The following is a 21870-nucleotide window of genomic DNA, read 5'->3' as shown; positions in this document are numbered from 1 at the left end:
CCACAATTTTAAACACAGAAAGCACGATACGATACAATACATTACATATACACACACACACACACACACACACACACCTCCTCACCAAGTCTCGTTGTTTTCTGGTGATCGGCTCCAACTTGCGTCCAGGCTCTCTTGCTCCGTCCGCACCACGCTGCGTCCTCTTCCTGAATGCATGGAACACCCCTCACGTGATGTCACATGGTACACTAAGTGTACCATGTGATCGTGATATGACGTGAGGGCCCTTCCTAGTGCGCTCACTGCAAGTAATTGTTTTTAAAAATCTGTTCTACTACGTTTGGCAACGGGGGTCCATGGGCCCCCCAGGCTTAGGGGCCCGGTCGCAACTGCGACCGCTGCGACCCCTATAGCTACGCCAGTGTGCATAGTATTCAACTACAAGACATCGACTGAACTACTCTTTACTGTGATGGACTAGCAGCAGGGGCTGGTGTAAAGGGATAGGGCAGGGATTTAGCTGATTTAACTTGGGTATTCTTGCAGACACATGTGACTGACCGTTATAGCCATGTCTGTCAAGCAACGTGCACAGCTGTACTAGGTGCATGGGCTACAATCTATACTCACTGTCTTCCACCCCTGAGGGATTGTAATAGTATAGGTTGTGTTGAATGAGCCAGTTCAGATAGGCACAGCACAATTGGGGGAGAGTGAGGGAGTGAAGGGTCCTTTTATACCAGTCCATTTTGGCCGCAACAACGAGGGTGATCAACGATACGGCTCGTTGATCAGAGATCGTTTGCTCTTTTCACAAGGAGCTATGTTTGGGGGAGAGTGATTATTACTAAGATCGGTAGCACGCAGTGGCGTAACTACCGCTGTAGCAGCCGTAGCGGCTGCTACGGGGCCCGCAGCATGACCTCGGACTTCCGGGGTCTGTGTCGGCAGCTCCGTAGAAATGAATGGAGTGCCGGTCGCGCTTGTGCGCATGCGTGACCAGCGCTCCTTTCATTTTTATTGGGCTGTGCAGACTCCGGAAGTCAGAGGTTAGTCATGGAGAACTTTGGCGGACTTTCGGTCCCCCGTTTTCCGTATCGCTGCCAGCGATCACACATGTATCCCCTATCCTGTGGATAGGGGATACATGTCTTTTGTAGGACACACTATAGGTCGGATTTTTTGGGGGGGTTGGGGCTGTATGGCGTTACCTACAGGGGGGTCTGTATTGCGTTACCCACAGGGGGGGCTGTATAGCGTTACCTACAGGGGGGGCTGTATAGCGTTACCTACAGGGGGGCTGTATAGCGTTACCTACAGGGGGGCTGTATGGCGCTATCTACAGGGGGGCTGTATAGCATTACCTACAGGGGGGCTGTATGGCGCTATCTACAGGGGGGTTGTATGGCGCTATCTACAGGGGGGCTGTATGGCGTTATCTACATGGGGGGCTGTATGGCGTTATCTACAGGGGGCGGTATGGAGCTATCTACAGAGGGGGCTGTATGGTGTTCTCTACAGGGGGGGCTGTATGGCGTTCTCTACAGGGGGGTTGTATGGCGTTATCTACAGGGGGGCTGTATGGCGTTCTCTACAGTGGGGGCTGTATGGCGTTATCTACAGGGGGGCTGTATGGCGTTATCTACAGGGGGGCTGTTTGGCGTTATCTACAGAGGGGGCTGTATGGCGTTATCTACAGGGGGCTGTATGGCGTTATCTACAGGGGGGCTGTATGGCGTTATCTACAGGGGGGCTGTATGGCGTTATCTACAGGGGGGCTGTATGGCATTATCTACAGGGGGGCTGTATGGCGTTATCTACAGGGGGGCTGTATGGCGTTATCTACAGGGGGGCTGTATGGCGTTATCTACAGGGGGGCTGTATGGCGTTCTCTACAGTGGGGGCTGTATGGCGTTATCTACGGGGGGCTGTATGGCGTTATCTACAGGGGTCTGTATGGCGTTATCTACAGTGGGGGCTGTAGGGCGTTATCTACAGAGGGGGCTGTATGGCGTTATCTACAGGGGGATGTATGCCGCTATCTACAAAGGGGGCTGTATGGCGTTATCTACAGGGGGGCTGTATGGCGTTATCTACAGGGGGGCTGTATGGCATTATCTACAGGGGGGCTGTATGGCGTTATTTACAGGGGGCTGTATGGCGTTATCTACAGGGGGGCTGTATGGCGTTATCTACAGGGGGGCTGTATGGCGTTATCTACAGTGGGGCTGTATGGCGTTATCTACAGGGGGGCTGTATGGCGTTCTCTACAGTGGGGGCTGTATGGCGTTATCTATGGGGGGGCTGTATGGCGTTATCTACAGGGGTCTGTATGGCGTTAACTACAGTGGGGGCTGTATGGCGTTATCTACAGAGGGGGCTGTATGGCGTTATCTACAGGGGGATTTATGACGCTATCTACAAAGGGGGCTGTATGGCGTTATCTACAGGGGGCTGTATGGCGTTATCTACAGGGGGGCTGTATGGCGTTCTCTACAGTGGGGGCTGTATGGCGTTATCTATGGGGGGGCTGTATGGCGTTATCTACAGGGGTCTGTATGGCGTTATCTACAGTGGGGGCTGTATGGCGTTATCTACAGAGGGGGCTGTATGGCGTTATCTACAGGGGGATGTATGACGCTATCTACAAAGGGGGCTGTATGGCGTTATCTACAGGGGGCTGTATGGCGTTATCTACAGGGGGGGCTGTATGGCATTATCTACAGGGGGGCTGTATGGCGTTATTTACAGGGGGGCTGTATGGCGTTATCTACAGGGGGGGCTGTAAAAAAGGTACTATCTACAAGGGGGGGGGTTGTGTGACACTCAGGGGAGGGGGGGGGCCCCAGTCAAAAGTTTGCTATGGGGCCCAGTCTTTCCTAGTTACGCCCCTGGTAGCATGTCTCCCTGTTTACGCTCGTTCATCGGCTGATCGTTGCCCTGGGCAATGATCAGAAATTAGCATTCTGTGAACGCTCGTTTGCCCAATAATTGGCCAGTGGAAAAAGGCCCTAAGTTTGATAGTGAATACTAACATGAGAAATCTATGAAATGTAGAAAAAAAATCCTCAGCACATGCACATTAGAAAAAATATAAAAAGATCTTTATTTCAACATGTTAAAAGTCCATAGGACACAGGTAGGGCATGTTACCGCTAACCGCTATGAGAAATCTATCTCTTATGTCTCCATCTATCTGCTATCTGTCCTATCTGGCCCAGTGTTAAAGGGGTTTTCCGACATCAGTTTTTTAAATTGAATAAACCTTTACATCTGTTAGTTCTGTTAAACCTATGTTCCCCACCTGTTTATATGGCTAATTTTCTTCATTATTCGCTCCCCGAGGTTATTCTCCGGTTTGTTTGCATCGCAAGTTTGTAGTGACTCGCCGTATTCTGTACTGAATAAAGACTACAAATCCCATGATTCAAAGCGCTAACAGATAACAGAGCATGCGTGTTGGACACTGAGTGTGTGTCAACCACGCATGCTCTGAGTAGGAGGATTAGTACATTGTACAACTCCTAACTACAGAGTTCAGTTCCGTCATTTATGACGTGACCGTACACTCAGACAACAGGAAAACGAAAATTAGAACTTATGGACGGGGATGAGGGGGAAGTTTTGACTTCAGGTTAGCGAGGGGTCACGTGACAGAAGATGCGATACATCGGTAGGAACATCGGATCAAACGTAAGTATATTGCAAAAAGATTTGTTTGCCATTGGTTAGTTTAACTGGATTGGATTGTTTGGTTCCGGAAAACCCCTTTAAGGCATCAAATGTTATTAGTATTTGTTAAAAACGACGTTTTAATCCTCTATTTCTGTGGACAATGACTACAATGATACATGGCTCCAACTTCATTTGACTGTCATATCCAGGATAAACCAAACCAGTAGCAGTTGTTTCAAGCCTGTATAATATTATAAGCATTTTTTTGTGTTATGTGTGGAGCTCTGTGTAATCTGCAACCAAGCGCCTAGCTGAAAATATAGACAACACACAACAAAATCAATATCTATAAAGTCGTTGTAGAATAATGAATCTGAACCTGACGATGGAGAGATAGATAGATGGATGCATGGATATGAGAGATAGATAGATGATAGATAGATAGTTAGATAGATAGATAGATAGATAGATAGATAGATAGATAGATAGATAGATAGATAGATAGATAGATAGATAGATAGATAGATAGATAGATAGATAGATAGATAGATAGATAGATAGATATGAGATAGATGGATATGAGATAGATTGATAGATAGATAGATAGATAGATAGATAGATAGATAGATAGATAGATAGATAGATAGATAGATAGATAGATAGATAGATAGATAGATAGATAGATAGATAGATAGATAGATAGATAGATAGATAGATAGATAATACAATAATAAGAAAATAGGCAGCACTCCAAAAAAAACATTTTTTGGGACGTTATTAGCCCACGTGCAATGTTTCAGTCCTTGTCAATATTCAGGCTCTACCAATAAGACACCAGTTAGAATTAATTATGGGTTACCATCTTTGTAAAAATCACATATTTTTAAACCGGATTTCTTCTGATTTTGCTACGTTTTCAATCTATGCAGGCGCATATGCTCGGGGGTATCTGCCCTACAGCATAATTGAAACATAGTACTACTTTATAAGTACCAATTATGGAGGCACCGTGGTATAACTTAATAAGTGCACAATGATGTTGTCACACAAGGTGGAGCTTTTTCACTATGTACAGTGTATGGAGTATATATATATGTATATATACAGTATATAGTCCACCCATTCCACAGAGACATGTTTTTAGAAAATAGATTCAAATTTCTACAAAATTACTTTACTGGGAGGGATATAAGTTTGCTGCCTACAGACCCAAGGAACGCAAAATGACATTGTCCTACGGCAGTACCCATGGGATGTAAATAGACCAATACTAGAAGGGAGGGTTCATTTTTAAGTGCTGCACTAAGGACACCGGTACTAAAAGAAAAGCTGCTTTCCTAGAAGCCTCAATGTCAAGCTTATAGTGCTTCACGAATGGAAATGACCACTAAGCAGCACTGCAGATGTCTTGCAAGGACACCTGAGCCCTTTCTGCCCAAGAGGTAGAGGTTGCTCAGGTAGAATGAGCCCATACAGGAAACGGAGTGGAAGAACCTTCGGCTAGATAAGCTTCTTCGATGCAGAGTTTAACCCATTTGGCTAAGGTATCTTTTGTAGCTCTAAAACCCCTCCTGGGGCCTGAATAAATTATGAATAAGTTTGCTGACAATCTAAAGTCCTTTGTTCTATTGAGGTAGATTTTGATGGCTCTCTTGACATCTAAGTTATGAAATTCTTGTTCCTGTTCATCCAATGGGTTAGGAAAGAACACAGGAAGGACCGACTCTTTATTGAGGTTAGTCACAGAAGCCACCTTAGGCATGAAAGATGGAAGAGTTCTTAACACAACACTATCAGGAAGAAATCTAAGATCTGGATGCTTGGAGGATAGGGCCTGAACATCCCCTAATCTCCTGGCAGACGAATGACTACCAAAAATAAGACTTTGAAGGACAGCCACTTTAAATGCACTTCAGACAACAACTCAAATGGAGAAAGAACCAGTCTCTTCAGGACCATGATGGTAATGGATGTTTAATTTCTGGTCTCAAATTTCTGATAACTTTGAAGAACCTTGCTATTAGAGGCTGGTTTGAAAACTTTCCGTCTGTCATGGAATTATTGGCGGACACATGGACTTTAAGTGTATTCAATTTTAATCCTTTCTGAAATCCTTTCTGAAAGAATTGTAGGATGAAAAAGAATGAGATGACTCTTCAAACCAACATACAAACCTCTTCCATAACATAGAGTATACTCTGTTAGTTGCTGGTTTCCTAGCATGCAGTAAGGTAGAAACTACTGTCTCAGAAAGACCCTTGTCTAACAATCTTTCCCTCTCAGCCTCCACATAAGTGTGAAGTTGGAGCTTGTTGAGATGTGGGTAAAAGAGGCCTCTCTGAAGTAATACATCTGGTTGAGTGGGAGCTTCCAAATTTCCCCTTTGGAGAGACGCAGAAGGAGCTGAAAACAAGACCTGCGGGGCCAGAATGGAGCAAACAGGATGATGGAAGGCTTTTCTACCACTATCTTCCGCAAGATCCTGGGTATTTATGGACCCCGAGGAAAGATGTATGGGAACTCATGTTTGCATTATATTGAGAGTTCATCGACTGCTGTTGCTTGGTCTGATGCACGGAGTGAGCAAAACTTTTTCAATTTGTGATTGTCTTTGTTCGACATTAAATCCATCTGTGGTAACCCCCATCTGTCCACTATCTGCTGAAAATATTTCTGGTTGAGCTCCCATTCTGGCAAAATCAATCTCTTACGACTGAGAAGATCCGCTACTGTATTGGCAGATCCGCTGATATGCACAACTCTTAGAGAGAAGAGATGACTTTCTGCAAAGAAGGAGAAGAGGACATCTGGTACCGACTTTGTTGTTCAGGTAACCTACTGTTGTAATGTTGTCGGATCGAATAAGAATTGACTTCCCTCTTATCCAGGGTTTGAAGAACTGAAGAGCTAGGCGCATCGTCTTTAGTTTTCTGAAATTTCTACTCCAGGTGGACCCACAGGAGGAGAATACCTTTAATGTGATAATCCAGAGAACTCGTTCTGGGAGGCAAACCCTTGATTTACGAATACAGGCTTAAGTCCCTCAACAAAGCCACACCAATGTCTGGGACGTAAATAATAAAGCCTGGAGGCAATAAATGGCAGCCTGGACAGAGATACCCCTCTGTCCGGCGCAAATCAAATACGACCTGAAAAATAAGAAACACACGTTAGAAGGTAAGCTACGCAAGGGCAAACTGCCCCTGCTATGAGGGCAGATTAAAAAAACGTGTCTGTGGAATGGGTGGACTCTTATACTATGCTTAATTAACATGCTAATCATGTTAATACTAGTCTAGGTGGGCTGGTCCTAAGGTGGAGTCTGGGAACAAAAAAATCCCATCGGTGCTGCGATATAGATACACCGCGTTCCAAATTATTATGCAAATATTATTTTTCGCTGATTTTCCTAAATAGTCGATGCAAATGACAGTCAGTATAATCTTCAAGCCATCAACCGTTGGAGTATAATACAAATTTTATTGAACAAATCTCCTAATGATAACAGATTTTTTTTTAGAAGTAAAAAACTCAAAATGCACGGTTTCAAATTATTATGCACAACAGAGATCAAAACATTTTAAAGGTTGTAAAGACAACTAAAATGTTGAATTTGCAGCATCAGGAGGTCATATTTACAGAAATCAAAAGCTCTTTCAATAAAAAAAAAACTTAACAGGCCAAGTTACATGTTAACATAGGACCCCTTCTCTGATATCACCTTCACAATTCATGATTTGCATCTATTGAATTTGTGAGTATTTGGACAGTTTCTGCTTGAATATCTTTGCAGGATGTCAGAATAGCCTCCCAGAGCTTCTGTTTTGATGTGAACTGCCTCCCACCCTCATAGATATTTTGCTCAAGGATGCTCCAAAGGTTCTCAATAGGGTTGAGGTCAGGGGAACATGGGGGCCACACCATGAGTTTCTCTCCTTTTACGCCCATAGCAGCCAATGACACAGAGGTATTCTTTGCAGCATGAGATGGTGCATTGTCATGCATGAAGATAATTTTGCTACAGAAGGCACGGTTCTTATTTTTGTACCACGGAAGAAAGTGGCCAGTCATAAACTCTACATACTTTGCAGAGGTAATTTTCACACCGTCATGGACCCTAAAGGGGCCTACCAGCTCTCTCTCCCCATGTTTCCAGCCCAAAACATGACTCCGCCACCTCCTTGTTGAAGTTGCAGCCTTGTTGGGACATGGTGGCCATTCACCAACCATCCACTACTCCATCCATCTGGACCATCCAGGGTTGCACGGCACTCATCAGTAAACAACACGGTTTGAAAATTAGTCTTCATGTATTTCTGAGCCCACTGCAACCGTTTCTGCTTGTGAGCATTGTTTAGGGGTGCCCGAATAATAGCTTTATGCACACTTGCAAACCTCTGGAGGATCCTACACCTTGAGGTCCACGGTACTCCAGAGGTACCAGCGGCTTCAAATACCTGTTTGCTGCTTTGCAATGGCATTTTAGCAGCTGCTCTCCTAATCCTATAAATTTGTCTGGCAGAAACATTCCTCATTATGCCTTTATCTGAATGAACCCGTCTGTGCTCTGAATCAGCTACAAATCTTTTCACAGTACGATGATCACGCTTAAGTTTTCTTGAAATATCCAATGTTTCATACCTTGTCCAAGGTATTGCACTATTTCACGCTTTTTGGCAGCAGAGAGATCCTTTTTCATTCCCATATTGCTTGAAACCTGTGGCGTGCTTAATAATGTGGAACATCCTTCTTAAGTAGTTTTCCTTTGATTGGGCACACCTGGCAAACTAATTATCACAGGTGTCTGAGATTGATTACAATGATCCAAAGAGCCCTAAGACACAATACCATCCATGAGTTTAATTGAAAAACTAATAATTAAATGTTTATGACACTTAAATCCAATGTGCATAATAATTTGGAACACGGTGTATGTATATATATATATATATATATATATATATATATATATATATATATATATATATATTCTACAGAAAGACATTAACCAGTACTGAGGCATGTGAAATCATTTGTGGTTAGGTACATGCCCAGGTGGGGTTGCACTAAGACTACATATTTGTTGTTTTTTTCTTTTGTTACTAAAACATAAAAATGACCTACTTATATTTGACTCAATTCTGTCTCCGCTTGCCGGAGTGTGCCGCGGGCTGTACGGTGGGACTCCGCTTGTGGCTGTTTCATGCTCTGTCAGGTGCTGTATATGGGAGATAACCTCACCTAGTAGTAATGCTTTTATGGGAGAATACGCACAGCATCTGATGGAGTATGCCACAATTTTATTTCTTTCAGATTTGTTTGGTATCCAACAGAAAAAAACCTCTGTTGGGTTCAGTATGAAATCAGACATACAGGGATACAGTCAATGTCACATGCACCTCTGTGGATGACCTATTCTGGCTGTAAAACAGAGCTTTATTATGGCAGTGTTCATGAGGTATTTCTATTTCAGAATTCAAGATGTTCCATGTATATTGAGGAACTATTCAAATATATCATCACAAGTAGATTAGCGGGTAACATCTATAAAATCTAGCCCAGATGTTGTTCATAGCTACCAAACATATCATTGCTTTTACTACCCAGTTGGAGCCATCATTTAGACATACCGTAAGTCACTATGTATGGACTGGTTATTTATTTAATGAAGATAAATTTGTTTTCTACTGTTTTCTGTTGTAGGTAAAGATAGCACAAGCTGGAAACACAGTGACGAACATAAGCCACCAAACGAAGTAGAGTATACACACATTTATATACGTAAGTAGATATTATACTACTATTTACTATATAATAATGCTAAAATGTATTATTCTGACCCATGAGGCCCATAGTGCTTTATAAGTATGAATATATTTTATTATTTTACATTATAAAGGACACAGATTCCATCTACTCATCTGTTTCATGTATCTTGGCAGATCCAGTACAGGAGTCCCCTTCTACAGCGCTAATGTGGGTTCAGCGGAAGCGAGATCAAATCATAAATCAAATGACAGACGCGTGTCTGAACCAGTGCCTGGACGCTCTCATTTCAAAGAGTTTAATTTTCAAGGAAGATTATGAACTGATAAAATCTAAGAGTACAAGGAGTGCAAAAGTCAGGAAACTTATTGACACTTGTGACTTGAAAGGAGAACCTTTTGCCAGGATTATTGTACAAAAACTAAAATGCAATAGGCAAAATGACCTCCAGCCATTTCCAGAAATCTGAGGAAAATGTCTTTTGTTTTGCATATTTAAATGTATATAAAACGTTCTGTAAATATGTCATCAGCTATTAAATAGCAGGTAAAGTCACTACTAAACATTAAAGGGGTTTTCCCCACCAAAGACTGGGGCCTGATACTCTGTGTTATGCCTGGGGCTTGTGGTGGTGGTGCATGACACCTATCATTGGTGTATTGGGTATCAGTTTTGCCCGGAGTGTTGCAGACTATGCCATACAAATCTTTGGTGGGAAAACCCATTTAAGATATAGCAACAGCTTCATTTTATTGGGCTGCTTAACATACGCAGAGCAACTTTATATGTATAGTTGTTTTCCGCTCCACTATACTTGAGATGCGCTTTATCTGCATTCATGATACAAAAAATATTGCTGGCAAGAAAATAAAAATATGGTCCAGCCAAAATTACAGGTAGCATATTACAGTACTGCTTACCCCTATGGGCAACGGGAAAGTCTAAGCAACTGTCTAAATTAATGTCTACACAGAGAGCCACAGGTCTGCAGTATGTTGCAGTAGGGACCCTATGTACCATTGTACAGTCTCCGCACATAAGGCATTATTCCAGGATCACACACGAAGTTTTGGTACACTTGTTGGTAGTTTTTTTTTATACAAAGCCGTACCTCCTAACCGTCCTGGATTCAGCGGGACAGTCTTGGATTCCGGGCGGTCGGTAGTATGTCCCAGTTTCAATTCTATCTGTGTCCTCAGGACGCAGATACAGTTGAATCCAATGGTGCTCCCTGCTTCGCCATTCAGTATGTAATGCCTGCCGTGAGCGGCTCGGTCCAAACAGGCGCGATCCAGTGACGTCATTGCGCCGGTCTGTGCCGAGCCACATGTAGCACAGAGTGGAGGAGCAGAGGGATCTTCTCCACTCCTTGTGGGAATGGGGCTAGGTGAGTGTATGGTGGCCGCTGTGGGGGCATTATATTGTATAGGGGCAGCTGTGGGGGCTTTATACTGTATGGGGCATCTGTGGGGGCATTATACTGTATGGAGGCATCTATGGGGCATAATACTGTATTTGGGCATCTGTGGGGGAATTGTACTGTATGGGGCATCTATGGGGCATTGTACAGTATGGGGGCAGCTATGGGGGCATTATACTTTGTGGGGGTAGCTATTTAGCATTATACTGTGTGGGACGCTCTATGAGGCATTAGACTGTGTGGGCTGAACTGGGTGTGTATGGGTGGGGATTGGGCGGAGTTAGAGGCGTGGATTAAGAGGGAAAAAATTGTGCTCTCTCTTTGCGGATACTTGAAAGTTAGGAGGTATGGACAAAGTCAGAAGTAAAGCCAAAAACTGTACCAAAAACTGCATCAAAATTTTGTGTGCGATTCTGACCTTAGTCAAATCCAGTAGTCTCCTACAAATGGAGAAGAGCTTGCAGCCATCTAAAAGGCTGGTTCACACATGAAGTTTTTGGGTGGCATTTTTGAGACAAAGCCAGAAGTGTATCCAACTGGAAGGAAAAGCATAAAGAAAGACTTATATATCTCCTTTCTTTCATATCCACTCCTGTGTTTGGCTCAAAAAACTAAACCTAAAGCTGCATGTGTGATTTCAGCCATAGGCCATATGCACACGATGCGTATTTCGTGCGGATTTGCCTTGCTGATTCCCCTGCCGCAAATCCGCAACATAATACAGTACAAAAGAGATCACTAGTAATTTCATCTACACGTTGCAGAATATTTCCGCACCTAAAAACGCTTAAAAAAATGCCGTATTATGTGCAGATCTTACCTGCGAAATTATCAGCATTTATTCTGCATCAAATTCTGCAATGTGTACATGTAGCCTAATAGCTTAAAGAACTGATATGTTATTATTTATAACATAGCTATAATTGTTTAAACGGAATATAAGGTCAGTACGGAGCTATGTCTTCATGCCTTCATTGGTTGTAAATGTTTCAATTTCCCCAGTAACCTCACCTATTTGGGGGTTTCCGCTAGAAGCACAATGCGATTTCTAGCATCATTACATTAAAAAGAATGGTGTTTATGCTGAAATCACACTATTCTGTCATGATATTTTTAGTATTTGTTGGGGATAAGGGAAGGGGGTTTCAGATTGCACTAAATGTTACTGATTTAAAGAGGCTCTGTCACCAGATTTTGCAACCCCTATCTGCTATTGCAGCAGATCGGCGCTGCAATGGAGATTACAGTAACGTTTTTATTTAAAAAAAACTAGCATTTTTGGCCAAGTTATGACCATTTTTGTATTTATGCAAATGAGGCTTGCAAAAGTCCAAGTGGGCGTGTTTAAAGTAAAAGTACAACTGGGCGTGTATTATGTGCGTACATCGGGGCGTTTTTACTTCTTTTACTAGCTGGGCGTTCTGATGAGAAGTATCATCCACTTCTCTTCAGAACGCCCAGCTTCTGGCAGTGCAGACAAACAGCGTGTTCTCGAGAGATCACACTGTGACGTCACTCACTTCCTGCCCCAGGTCCTGCATCGTGTCGGCCACATCGGCACCAGAGGCTACAGTTGATTCTGCAGCAGCATCAGCGTTTGCAGGTAAGTAGCTACATCGACTTACCTGCAAACGCCGATGCTGCTGCAGAATCAACTGTAGCCTCTGGTGCCGATGTGTCCTCGCTCGTCCGACACTATGCAGGACCTGGGGCAGGAAGTGAGTGACGTCACAGCGTGATCTCTCGAGAACACGCTGTGTGTCTGCACTGCCAGAAGCTGGGTGTTCTGAAGAGAAGTGGATGATACTTCTCGTCAGAACGCCCAGCTAGTAAAAGTAGTAAACACGCCCAGATGTAACATACATAATACACGCCCAGTTGGACTTTTACTTTAAACACACCCACTTGGACTTTAGCAAGCCTCATTTGCATAAATACAAAAATGGTCATAACTTGGCCAAAAATGCTCGTTTTTAAAAAATAAAAACGTTACTCTTATCTCCATTGCAGCGCCGATCTGCTGCAATAGCACATAGGGGTTGCAAAATCTGGTGACAGAGCCTCTTTAAAAACAATTCCGCCGTTTGTTTTAGTTTAGTAGCTGCAACATATACCGCAGTCAACGTGCACCATCTTGGGGAATATGGTAAATATTACAGAGTAAAAATCTACTGGAGGAACGTACAACAAGTGAATTTCATTCCCATAGATAGAAGGCCCGAAGTAGAAGTAGTGCTGCTGTATGAAAGAAAAAGGTTCAGAGTATTAATAACGAAAAACTAAAAGACTGAATATTATTACAGTGTTTTTGCTAATGAAAAGTTTTTTCAGTATGCCAATATATTTAAAACAATTGTCTAATAATTTACGTTTTTAGCATAATTAAACGTTTTAGAAAAACCAACCAGACGTTTTTCCACTTTTTCCACTTACTAAACCTAGTTTATTCTGACATCAAAAATGACCTACAATAGCCTGTATGTTATTTTTAATGTCCTGTAATAAAAGTGTTGTTTACATACTGTATATTACTGGGCTGGACTTTTCACATCTTGGTCTTTGGAGACAATGGTATAAAAATATTGGGGCAGATTTATCAATCCTAGCGCACAATATAAAATTTCCAGTGTAGCGGATCTGGACCTGGCGTTCTTTTTCTACATTTTTTTCGTTAGAAATCATTCACACTCGGCGTGACTAAAGAACCACCCACTTTCTTACACATTCGTATGTGTCAGAAAAAGTGGCACAGGGGCTTCATAAATATGGAGTTGAGCCCAAATGCCATATTTTTCAATGTGTTTAAAGGGGTTGTCCACTTTTGAAAAACAATACAGCAATATGCCTTGCCTATGTGTGAGTGACAAAAGAAATAACAATGTATTACTTTAATGAAGTACAAACTCTTTAAATAAAGAAGTTTAACCCCAAATAATTATAGATTATTGGTTCCACCGTTCCAGGTGTATATCAAAAAGTATTTGGGGGCGTAAAATAGAATTTTCTTTTTTTTTTCTTATTGTTATTTTGTGCATTTACCAAACATTACCCATAAACAATTAATATAGTTAATAATCTAAAAAATAATGCAGTAAATAAAGTATAGATCTGGTGCCAGTACTGTATCATTCAGTTGTGTTGTTGTTGGTCCTAACATGCAGTAAATGCTGTACAACTAAAATAGACCAGAGGACTCATGGCATTGTGACAAGAAAGTGATGCCCGTATCATATCTCCTCAGCTGTTTGTTTCAGTACATGTTCCCGTTATTTAAAAGCCAAATTAAACCATCCTATTTTCTGCTGCCGTAGAACGAGGAAACCTATGTTGTTCTCTGATAAGAACAATGGCCGTGAAGGTAAGTGGCATCTAAACCTCTAGGATGTTTTAAAGTTATTCTTATGCACTTGTTGCAATAGATTTTTATGTTATTGTTTTAAATAACACTAAAGAATATGAGGAAAATTAACCAACGCTTGGTACAACATTTTAGTTCTAAGCAGTATTACCACTTCAGACAAGATATGCCATAAATGTCTAACAAGTAAGAGTTTGGCTAACCCCAGCGAATGCATTTTTGACTGAAAGTGTAGCTAAACATTTGACAAACTTCTGATATGTTATAGAGACATGTCAGAAGTTTGGATTGGTGGGGGTCCGAGCACTGAGGCCATCATCAATCGCTAGAACGAAGCAGCTGAAGCTCTCGTGTGAATGCTCAGCCGCTTCGTATCTGTTCGGCTTTTTCCGGAAAGCAGATGTATCGGAGTACGGGCTCATAGACTTTCTATTGAGTCCGTACACGGATACATTTATTTCCGGAAATAGCCAAACAGACATGAAGCGGCTGAGCGCTCACACGAGAGCTTCAGCTGCTTCGTTCTAGTGATTGGTGGGGGTCTCAGTGCTCGGACCCCCACCAAACCAAAATTCTGACATGTCTCTAAGTTTTTTCTGTACATTCCTATTGGGTGGGCAGGCTCTTCCTAGTGTGATGTCAGAGGAGTATTATGTGAGCCAATCAGATGTCTCCCTCCAGCTGCTCCCTTTTCACTGAAACATTAAGTGGATAGCTGTAATTTTTTGGCGACTCGGGAGTTTTTTTTTAACATTTACTAAGAGCATTCATGCAGGGAAAGAGCACTATAGACTGCTGGAAGGTGAGGACATTAGTATTGAGAGTATGTATAAACTCTAAAGCATCACTTTCCATCACTTTCATCACTGAGGAAGATGCTAGTCCAGCATCGAAACACGTAGCCACAATTAAAGTAATCCTGCTATACTATATATGACCACTACTCCTTGTTTCTTAGTCAGCAGCGCACTCAGAGAGGTTCCTGTTGTTTCTCCTTTGCTTTATATTAAATTACACAATAGGTATGCTTTATGTAGGCAACTCTGACAAATCATATTTGAATATATTTTATAGAAAAACTTAATTGCAGCCCTGTATGTTACCAGGGGTTTATCACCATGAAGAGTAAATATGAAAAAAAAAAGGGACAGGGCATACATTTGAAGGAAGCTGAGATGTCATCCATGTGCTGTCCATTTTTATCACGCACCCATTGACTTCAATGGGCGAGTTTGGTCCACAAAAACGCACCAGAATAGTGCATGCTGTGAGAATTGTTTGGCGGAATCAATAGCATAGTCTACTGCGCTATTGATTCCGTCAAAAAAACGCAAACATTACGGAACGGAGACCAATGGAAACCATTAGCAACAGAAGAGTTACCATTGAAATTAATGGTAATGCTAATGGAAAACTATTGTTTTCGTTTGTTTCAGTTGGTTTCCGTTCATGAGTTCCCATGACGGAAAGGTCCGACGGAACCCAGACACAGACATGAACGAAGCCTAACTGCTACACAGTGCCCAAATAATACACCCATATGACAGCTTCTTATAGCAGTGCCATCATAATACCCTCCATTAATAGCGCCATCACAGCCAGCAGTGTGCTACCTTTACACAATAGTGTCAGCAGAGTGTAGTGATATAATCTGTTGTGGTCTCGGGCAGTTAAATGGCTAATGGGGACATCCCTGGCAGTCTAGTGCTGTCTAGTGGTTAGCATTACTATCATTTTATTTATTCAAATAGTTCCAAAATGTAATCATTTTATTTTATTTTATAATCTAAAAAAATGTATATATAATATATTTTCTTTTTCTCCCTCTTTTTCCTTCACATGAAGATTTAGTTAATAAAATTCTTGCTGCTTACAACACCCACCTCTGTACAAATACATGTGCAGTTAGCTCCCCTAGTGGTGGCTGTTGGCATAGACACTATAAAAGCATAGAGTAATCACAGGAGTGAAGGGGAGCTGTTTAACCCCGTAACCTCCACCATCCTGTGTTTACCACTGGTAAATGTGTATCTTGAGGCTTATGAGTACAATAATATATGAACAAGTAAATGGAAAATATAATTTAATAGATAGGAGCAGGTAAGAATACTAATAAACTTTGTAAAATCTCTTTTACTTCTGGTAAAGTATAACATTTTGGCTTTTTGCACCATCATTTACTGTCTAAACTTATTCCAAGAACTGGTCACAGCTGCTATTAGACTTTGCAACATGATTATCAAATACTCTGCCTGTTCATGATGGGTCATGTTGCTTATGGGAGTACTGATGGACTCAGTCTGTTTACAGACACCTCTGATTGTGGATAATATTTTTTCCTATGCCAGGTTAAGCTGTGAGGATCATCGACCATGGCGACTCCGTGGATTTTATCTTGCTCTAATCACACTACTGAAAAAAAAAAAAGATTTGATGGAAGTAGATTCAAGTAAAAGAACTGTGGAAAACATGGGCGACAAAATGAGAATGAAGCAAGAAATCACTCTGTTTAATGGCGTTTCCTTGATAGTTGGAAACATGATTGGGTCCGGGATCTTTGTGTCTCCTAAGGGTGTCCTCATGTACAGTGAATCGTTTGGATTGTCTCTGATTGTCTGGACACTAGGAGGAATCTTTTCCATGTTTGGGGCTTTGTGTTATGCAGAACTTGGGACATCTATCATAAAGTCTGGGGCAAGCTATGCTTATATATTAGAGGCATTTGGAGGATTCATTGCCTTCATTAGACTCTGGTCTTCGTTGTTGATCATAGAGCCCACCACACAAGCAATTATTGCAATAACATTTGCGAACTATATTGTACAACCAATCTTCCCGTTTTGTGAACCGCCTTATGCAGCAGTCAGACTAATAGCAGCAGCTTGTATATGTAAGTATCAATGTGTAATCTATAATCATCCATTTAGATTGTTTTAAAGAAACTAAATAAAGGGTTGTTCTCGAGAAGTCATTCAAACCCTGTTGTACCACTTTTGAAAAGTAATTCATATTTCAGAAACAATCCACTGTCCAAAATGAACCTGTAAAAAGTTCTCATTCTTTAAAGTCCCACATACTCCAGGATTGTTTATTTAGCGTTGTCCTGGGAAACTTCCTCAGGTTGTTCTCCGCATAACAGGCCGAGCATACGCAGATCTGAGCCGCTAGTTTAGCATAGCGGCTCTTTTTCTCACTGTGCGCAGTGAGAGACCGTGCATGCCCTGTCTTACCATTCTTAATGCACAGTGTGATCATGCACAGTTTATCTGCTCTTGCCCTGTGTGTCCTGTGCACCTCGGAAATGTAGTTTTCAATGCTGGAGCAGGCGGTCACGTGATCTGAAGTGCTGGACCGCCCATTCTACTCTCATAGGGTTGCAAGGGCGACAGAGCATCAGCTGCAGGGGTGACAATTTTGACAGGGAGGACATGACGGAGGTATGTGAATGCACAGTCAGTGTACATTATCATTGCATGGGATTTTTGACAAAACATGCCATCTTGGTACAATCCCTTTAAAGGATGTCCATATTAAACTTGTAACAGTGTATTGTAGAGGAGACTAACCTGTTTCTAACCTTTGTTTTCATTTTCTGCTTACTGCCTCCTTTGTAAAGAAATCAGTTTTATTAACTTTATGCTAATGAGCATTTAGCTGCAACGAGAGTGTCACTGTTGCTCCTAAATTCCCTTACGTCACTCCCCAGTTCAACCCCCCTTCCTTCTTACATTGATTGACAGGGGTCAGGCAGCATAATCTGCCTGTTCATGCCTGGCCCCCGTACTGTCTGTAATGTGCACGCAACCCTGCTCTTTACTCAGCGCATGTGCAATACAATCTTTCTGCTCTCCGTTCCAATCGTCACTACTGCGCATGCGCCGAATAAAGAGCAGGGACGTGTGCGCGTTACAGACAGTACGGGGCCAGAAACGAACGCGCTGACTACGCTGCCTGGCCCCTGTCAATCAATGTAGGAAGGGAGGGGGGGTTGAACTGGGGAGCGACGTAGGAGCATTTAGGAGCAACAGTGTCGTCCTTGTTGCACCTAAATGCGCATTAGCATAAAGTTAATAAAATGTATTGCTCTGCAAAGGAGGCAGATACAGAAAATGAAAATAAACGTTAGAAACAGGTTAGTCTGCTCTACAATACACTGTTACTAGTTTAATACGGTTATTCTGGTGACAGACTTCCTTTAAGGCCCTGTTAACATCAGGTTTTTGCCCTAGGTTTAGCATGTACGAACGTACACTACCGTTCAAAAGTTTGGGGTCACCCAGACAATTTTGTGTTTTCCATGAAAATTCACACTTATATTTATCAAATGAGTTGCAAATTGACTAGAAAATATAGTCAAGACATTGACAAGGTTAGAAATAATGATTTTTATTTGAAATAATAATTTTCTCCTTCAAACTTTGCTTTCGTCAAAGAATGCTCCATTAGCAGCAATTACAGCATTGCAGACCTTTGGCATTCTAGCTGTTCATTTGCTGAGGTAATTGGGAGAAATTTCACCCCAGGCTTCCAGAAGCCCCTCCCACAAGTTGGATTGGTTGGATGGGCACTTCTTGCGTACCATACGGTCAAGCTGCTCCCACAACAGCTCTATGGGGTTGAGATCTGGTGACTGCGCTGGCCACTCCATTACAGATAGAATACCAGCTGCCTGCTTCTTCCCTAAATAGTTCTTGCATAATTTGGAGGTGTGCTTTGGGTCATTGTCCTGTTGTAGGATGAAATTGGATCCAATCAAGCGCTGTCCACAGGGTATGGCATGGCGTTGCAAAATTGAGTGATAGCCTTCCTTATTCAAAATCCCTTTTACTTTGTACAAATCTCCCACTTTACCAGCACCAAAGCAACCCCAGACCATCACATTACCTCCACCATGCTTGACAGATGGCGTCAGGCACTCTTCCAGCATCTTTCCAGTAGTTCTGCGTCTCACAAATGTTCTTCTGTGTGATCCAAACACCTCAAACTTCGATTCGTCTGTCCATAACACTTTTTTCCAATCTTCCTCTGTCCAATGTCTGTGTGCTTTTGCCCATATTAATCTTTTCCTTTTATTAGCCAGTCTCAGATATGGCTTTTTCTTTGCCACTCTGCCCTGAAGGCCAGCATCCCGGAGTCGCCTCTTCACTGTAGACGTTGACACTGGCGTTTTGCGGGTACTATTTAATGAAGCTGCCAGTTGAGGACCTGTGAGGCGTCTATTTCTCAAACTAGAGACTCTAATGTACTTGTCTTGTTGCTCAGTTGTGCAGCGGGGCCTCCCACTTCTCTTTCTACTCTGGTTAGAGCCTGTGTGTGCTGTCCTCTGAAGGGAGTAGTACACACCGTTGTAGGAAATCTTCAGTTTCTTGGCAATTTCTCGCATGGAATAGCCTTCATTTCTAAGAACAAGAATAGACTGTCGAGTTTCACATGAAAGCTCTCTTTTTCTAGCCATTTTGAGAGTTTAATCGAACCCACAAATGTAATGCTCCAGATTCTCAACTAGCTCAAAGGAAGGTCAGTTTTATAGCTCCTCTAAACAGCAAAACTGTTTACAGCGGTGCTAACATAATTGCACAAGGGTTTTCAAGTGTTTTCTAATCATCCATTAGCCTTCTAACACAGTTAGCAAACACAATGTACCATTAGAACACTGGAGTGATGGTTGCTGGAAATGGGCCTCTATACACCTATGTAGATATTGCATTAAAAAACAGACGTTTGCAGCTAGAATAGTCATTTAGCACATTAACAATGTATAGAGTGCATTTCTGATTAATTTAATGTTATCTTCATTGAAAAAAACGGTGCTTTTCTTTCAAAAATAAGGAAATTTCTAAGTGACCCTAAAATTTTGAACGGTAGTGTATGCACTAAAAGGGTATGTTCACACGGCCTATTTACGGACGTAATTCGGGCGTTTTTGCCCCGAATTACGTCTGAAAATAGCGCCTCAATAGCGCTGACAAACATCTGCCCATTGAAAGCAATGGGCAGACGTTTGTCTGTTCACACGAGGCGTATATGTATGCGCCGCTGTCAAATGACGGCGCGTAAATAGACGCCCGCGTCAAAGAAGTGACCTGTCACTTCTTTGGCCGTAATTGGAGCCGCTATTCATTGACTCCAATGAATAGCAGCGCTAATTACGGCCGTAATTGACGCGGCGTTCAAGCGCCTGCACATGCCGGTACGGCTGAATATACGGGGATGTTTTCAGGCTGAAACATCCCCGTAATTTCAGCCGTTACGGACCCCCGCCGTGTGAACATACCCAAAGAGTTTTGAAGAGGTTTGAAGAGGTTTAAAAACTCAATTGGAAAAACAGGAAAACTAGGGTTGTTTTTTTCCATCTAGTTACCATATGTGACGTTCCACTTTAATTTATCTTCTGACATGTCAACGAAGTGTGTCAAAACTTAACATGGATGGTGGACTTCGTGTACCTTGGTCTGTTATATTGGGAGATCACTGTACTTATACGTCAACATTCTAGCATTTGACTTTATTTAGCAATCGCTCTGCAGAAGGCTGACATGACACTTGTGGTTTCAGAATACAGCTGTCATCTGAGCTTCTAAGTATTGTGAACATTCAGTGCAACAATAATTCCCTTTATTGATGTACGAGCCGAGTAAAGTGCCAGTCAGTGTGGGCATGCTGTATGCTTAATATAGCAGCACTTGTCATAGTTCAGCTCACCCCCTGGGAGAGAGCGTAGTATGATATATAAGCCAATAAAATATAATGCAGATTTAAGTGATGCAGATTTAAGCAATCACTATATAACATGTAAATTATCATGCGTAAGTGGTTGTTGACGCAATCATGGCCCAAAATATATTAGACTGAAATTTGTAATGGGTATGTCAACCGATACCCCCAGTGATTTTATCCTGATCCAAATAATAGATTATATCGATATACTAGTATATCGGAAAGGAGTAAGACACACAGACGCTGCTGGTATACTCAAAATATTCCTCTAATGTTTATTGCTAAAATCAATTACAATCATATCATTCAAAAGGGGTGTAGGCTTGAGGTTAACCAATCATTTACAATATGATAACTCTGATTCAGCCAGTAGCATACTATGAGAATATTTCATATTGAGCCAATCGCAGACATGCAATACATTTCAAATGCAATACTATAATTCTTCATTAGATGCTCACGTCAGTTAACACCTGGTCTACATTTCTGGCAAGAATAAAACAGCATCCTTATGAGCTGTTCTTTCTCATGAGAGACCACATCAGTATCTATTTTATTTCTTATCTCACTCCCCTTCTTCATTATGAATAGTCTTTTCATACACTTGCTACCCCTCCCCCCCCAAGGTCAAACACACATTTGTCGGTATCAAACACTAGGTAAAAACTCAGAGAGACACATAGCCAGTTGAGGAACAAAACCAGCCTTAATATACTTGTCTTATGCTTATATTAAAGCAACATGACTTCTTATTCACTAAAATGGATTCTTTAAAATACAAACTGGAGGCTTAATCCAAGATGGAGTCACATAGCCATACTTATTAAAATGGAATCAATTAAACATATTTTAATCCCTTTCACAGTGGTATACTAGGGGGGGGGGGGGCAGGATCTTTGCAGGTGAAGCTGCCTTGCAGGGCAGGTTTCGGTGTAGGTCAGTCAGTTTTACTTTAGGTGGAGGTATGCCTTAA

The 21870-nt window shown here is 42.0% G+C and overlaps 1 protein-coding gene and 1 pseudogene across 1 annotated transcript in view; both read left to right on the top strand.

The window, feature by feature from the left end:
• The window catches only part of RIPK2 (receptor interacting serine/threonine kinase 2), a 66467-nt gene extending 55645 nt beyond the window's left edge, over positions 1-10822 (top strand). The window contains exons 10-11 of the mRNA XM_075828073.1: positions 9340-9417; positions 9579-10822. Coding sequence (XP_075684188.1) covers positions 9340-9417; positions 9579-9871 — 371 coding nt within the window. The 3' untranslated portion in view covers positions 9872-10822. The remainder of the gene's footprint in view (positions 1-9339; positions 9418-9578) is intronic.
• Positions 10823-16545: 5723 nt separating this feature from the next.
• LOC142652430 (Y+L amino acid transporter 2-like) overlaps positions 16546-21870 on the top strand; it is a 53162-nt pseudogene continuing 47837 nt past the window's right edge.

This window comes from Rhinoderma darwinii, chromosome 5 (assembly GCF_050947455.1).
Source record: "Rhinoderma darwinii isolate aRhiDar2 chromosome 5, aRhiDar2.hap1, whole genome shotgun sequence".
Lineage (NCBI taxonomy): Eukaryota > Metazoa > Chordata > Amphibia > Anura > Rhinodermatidae > Rhinoderma > Rhinoderma darwinii.
Note: the sequence above shows the minus strand (reverse complement) of the source record. Positions and strands in the feature narration are given on the sequence as shown.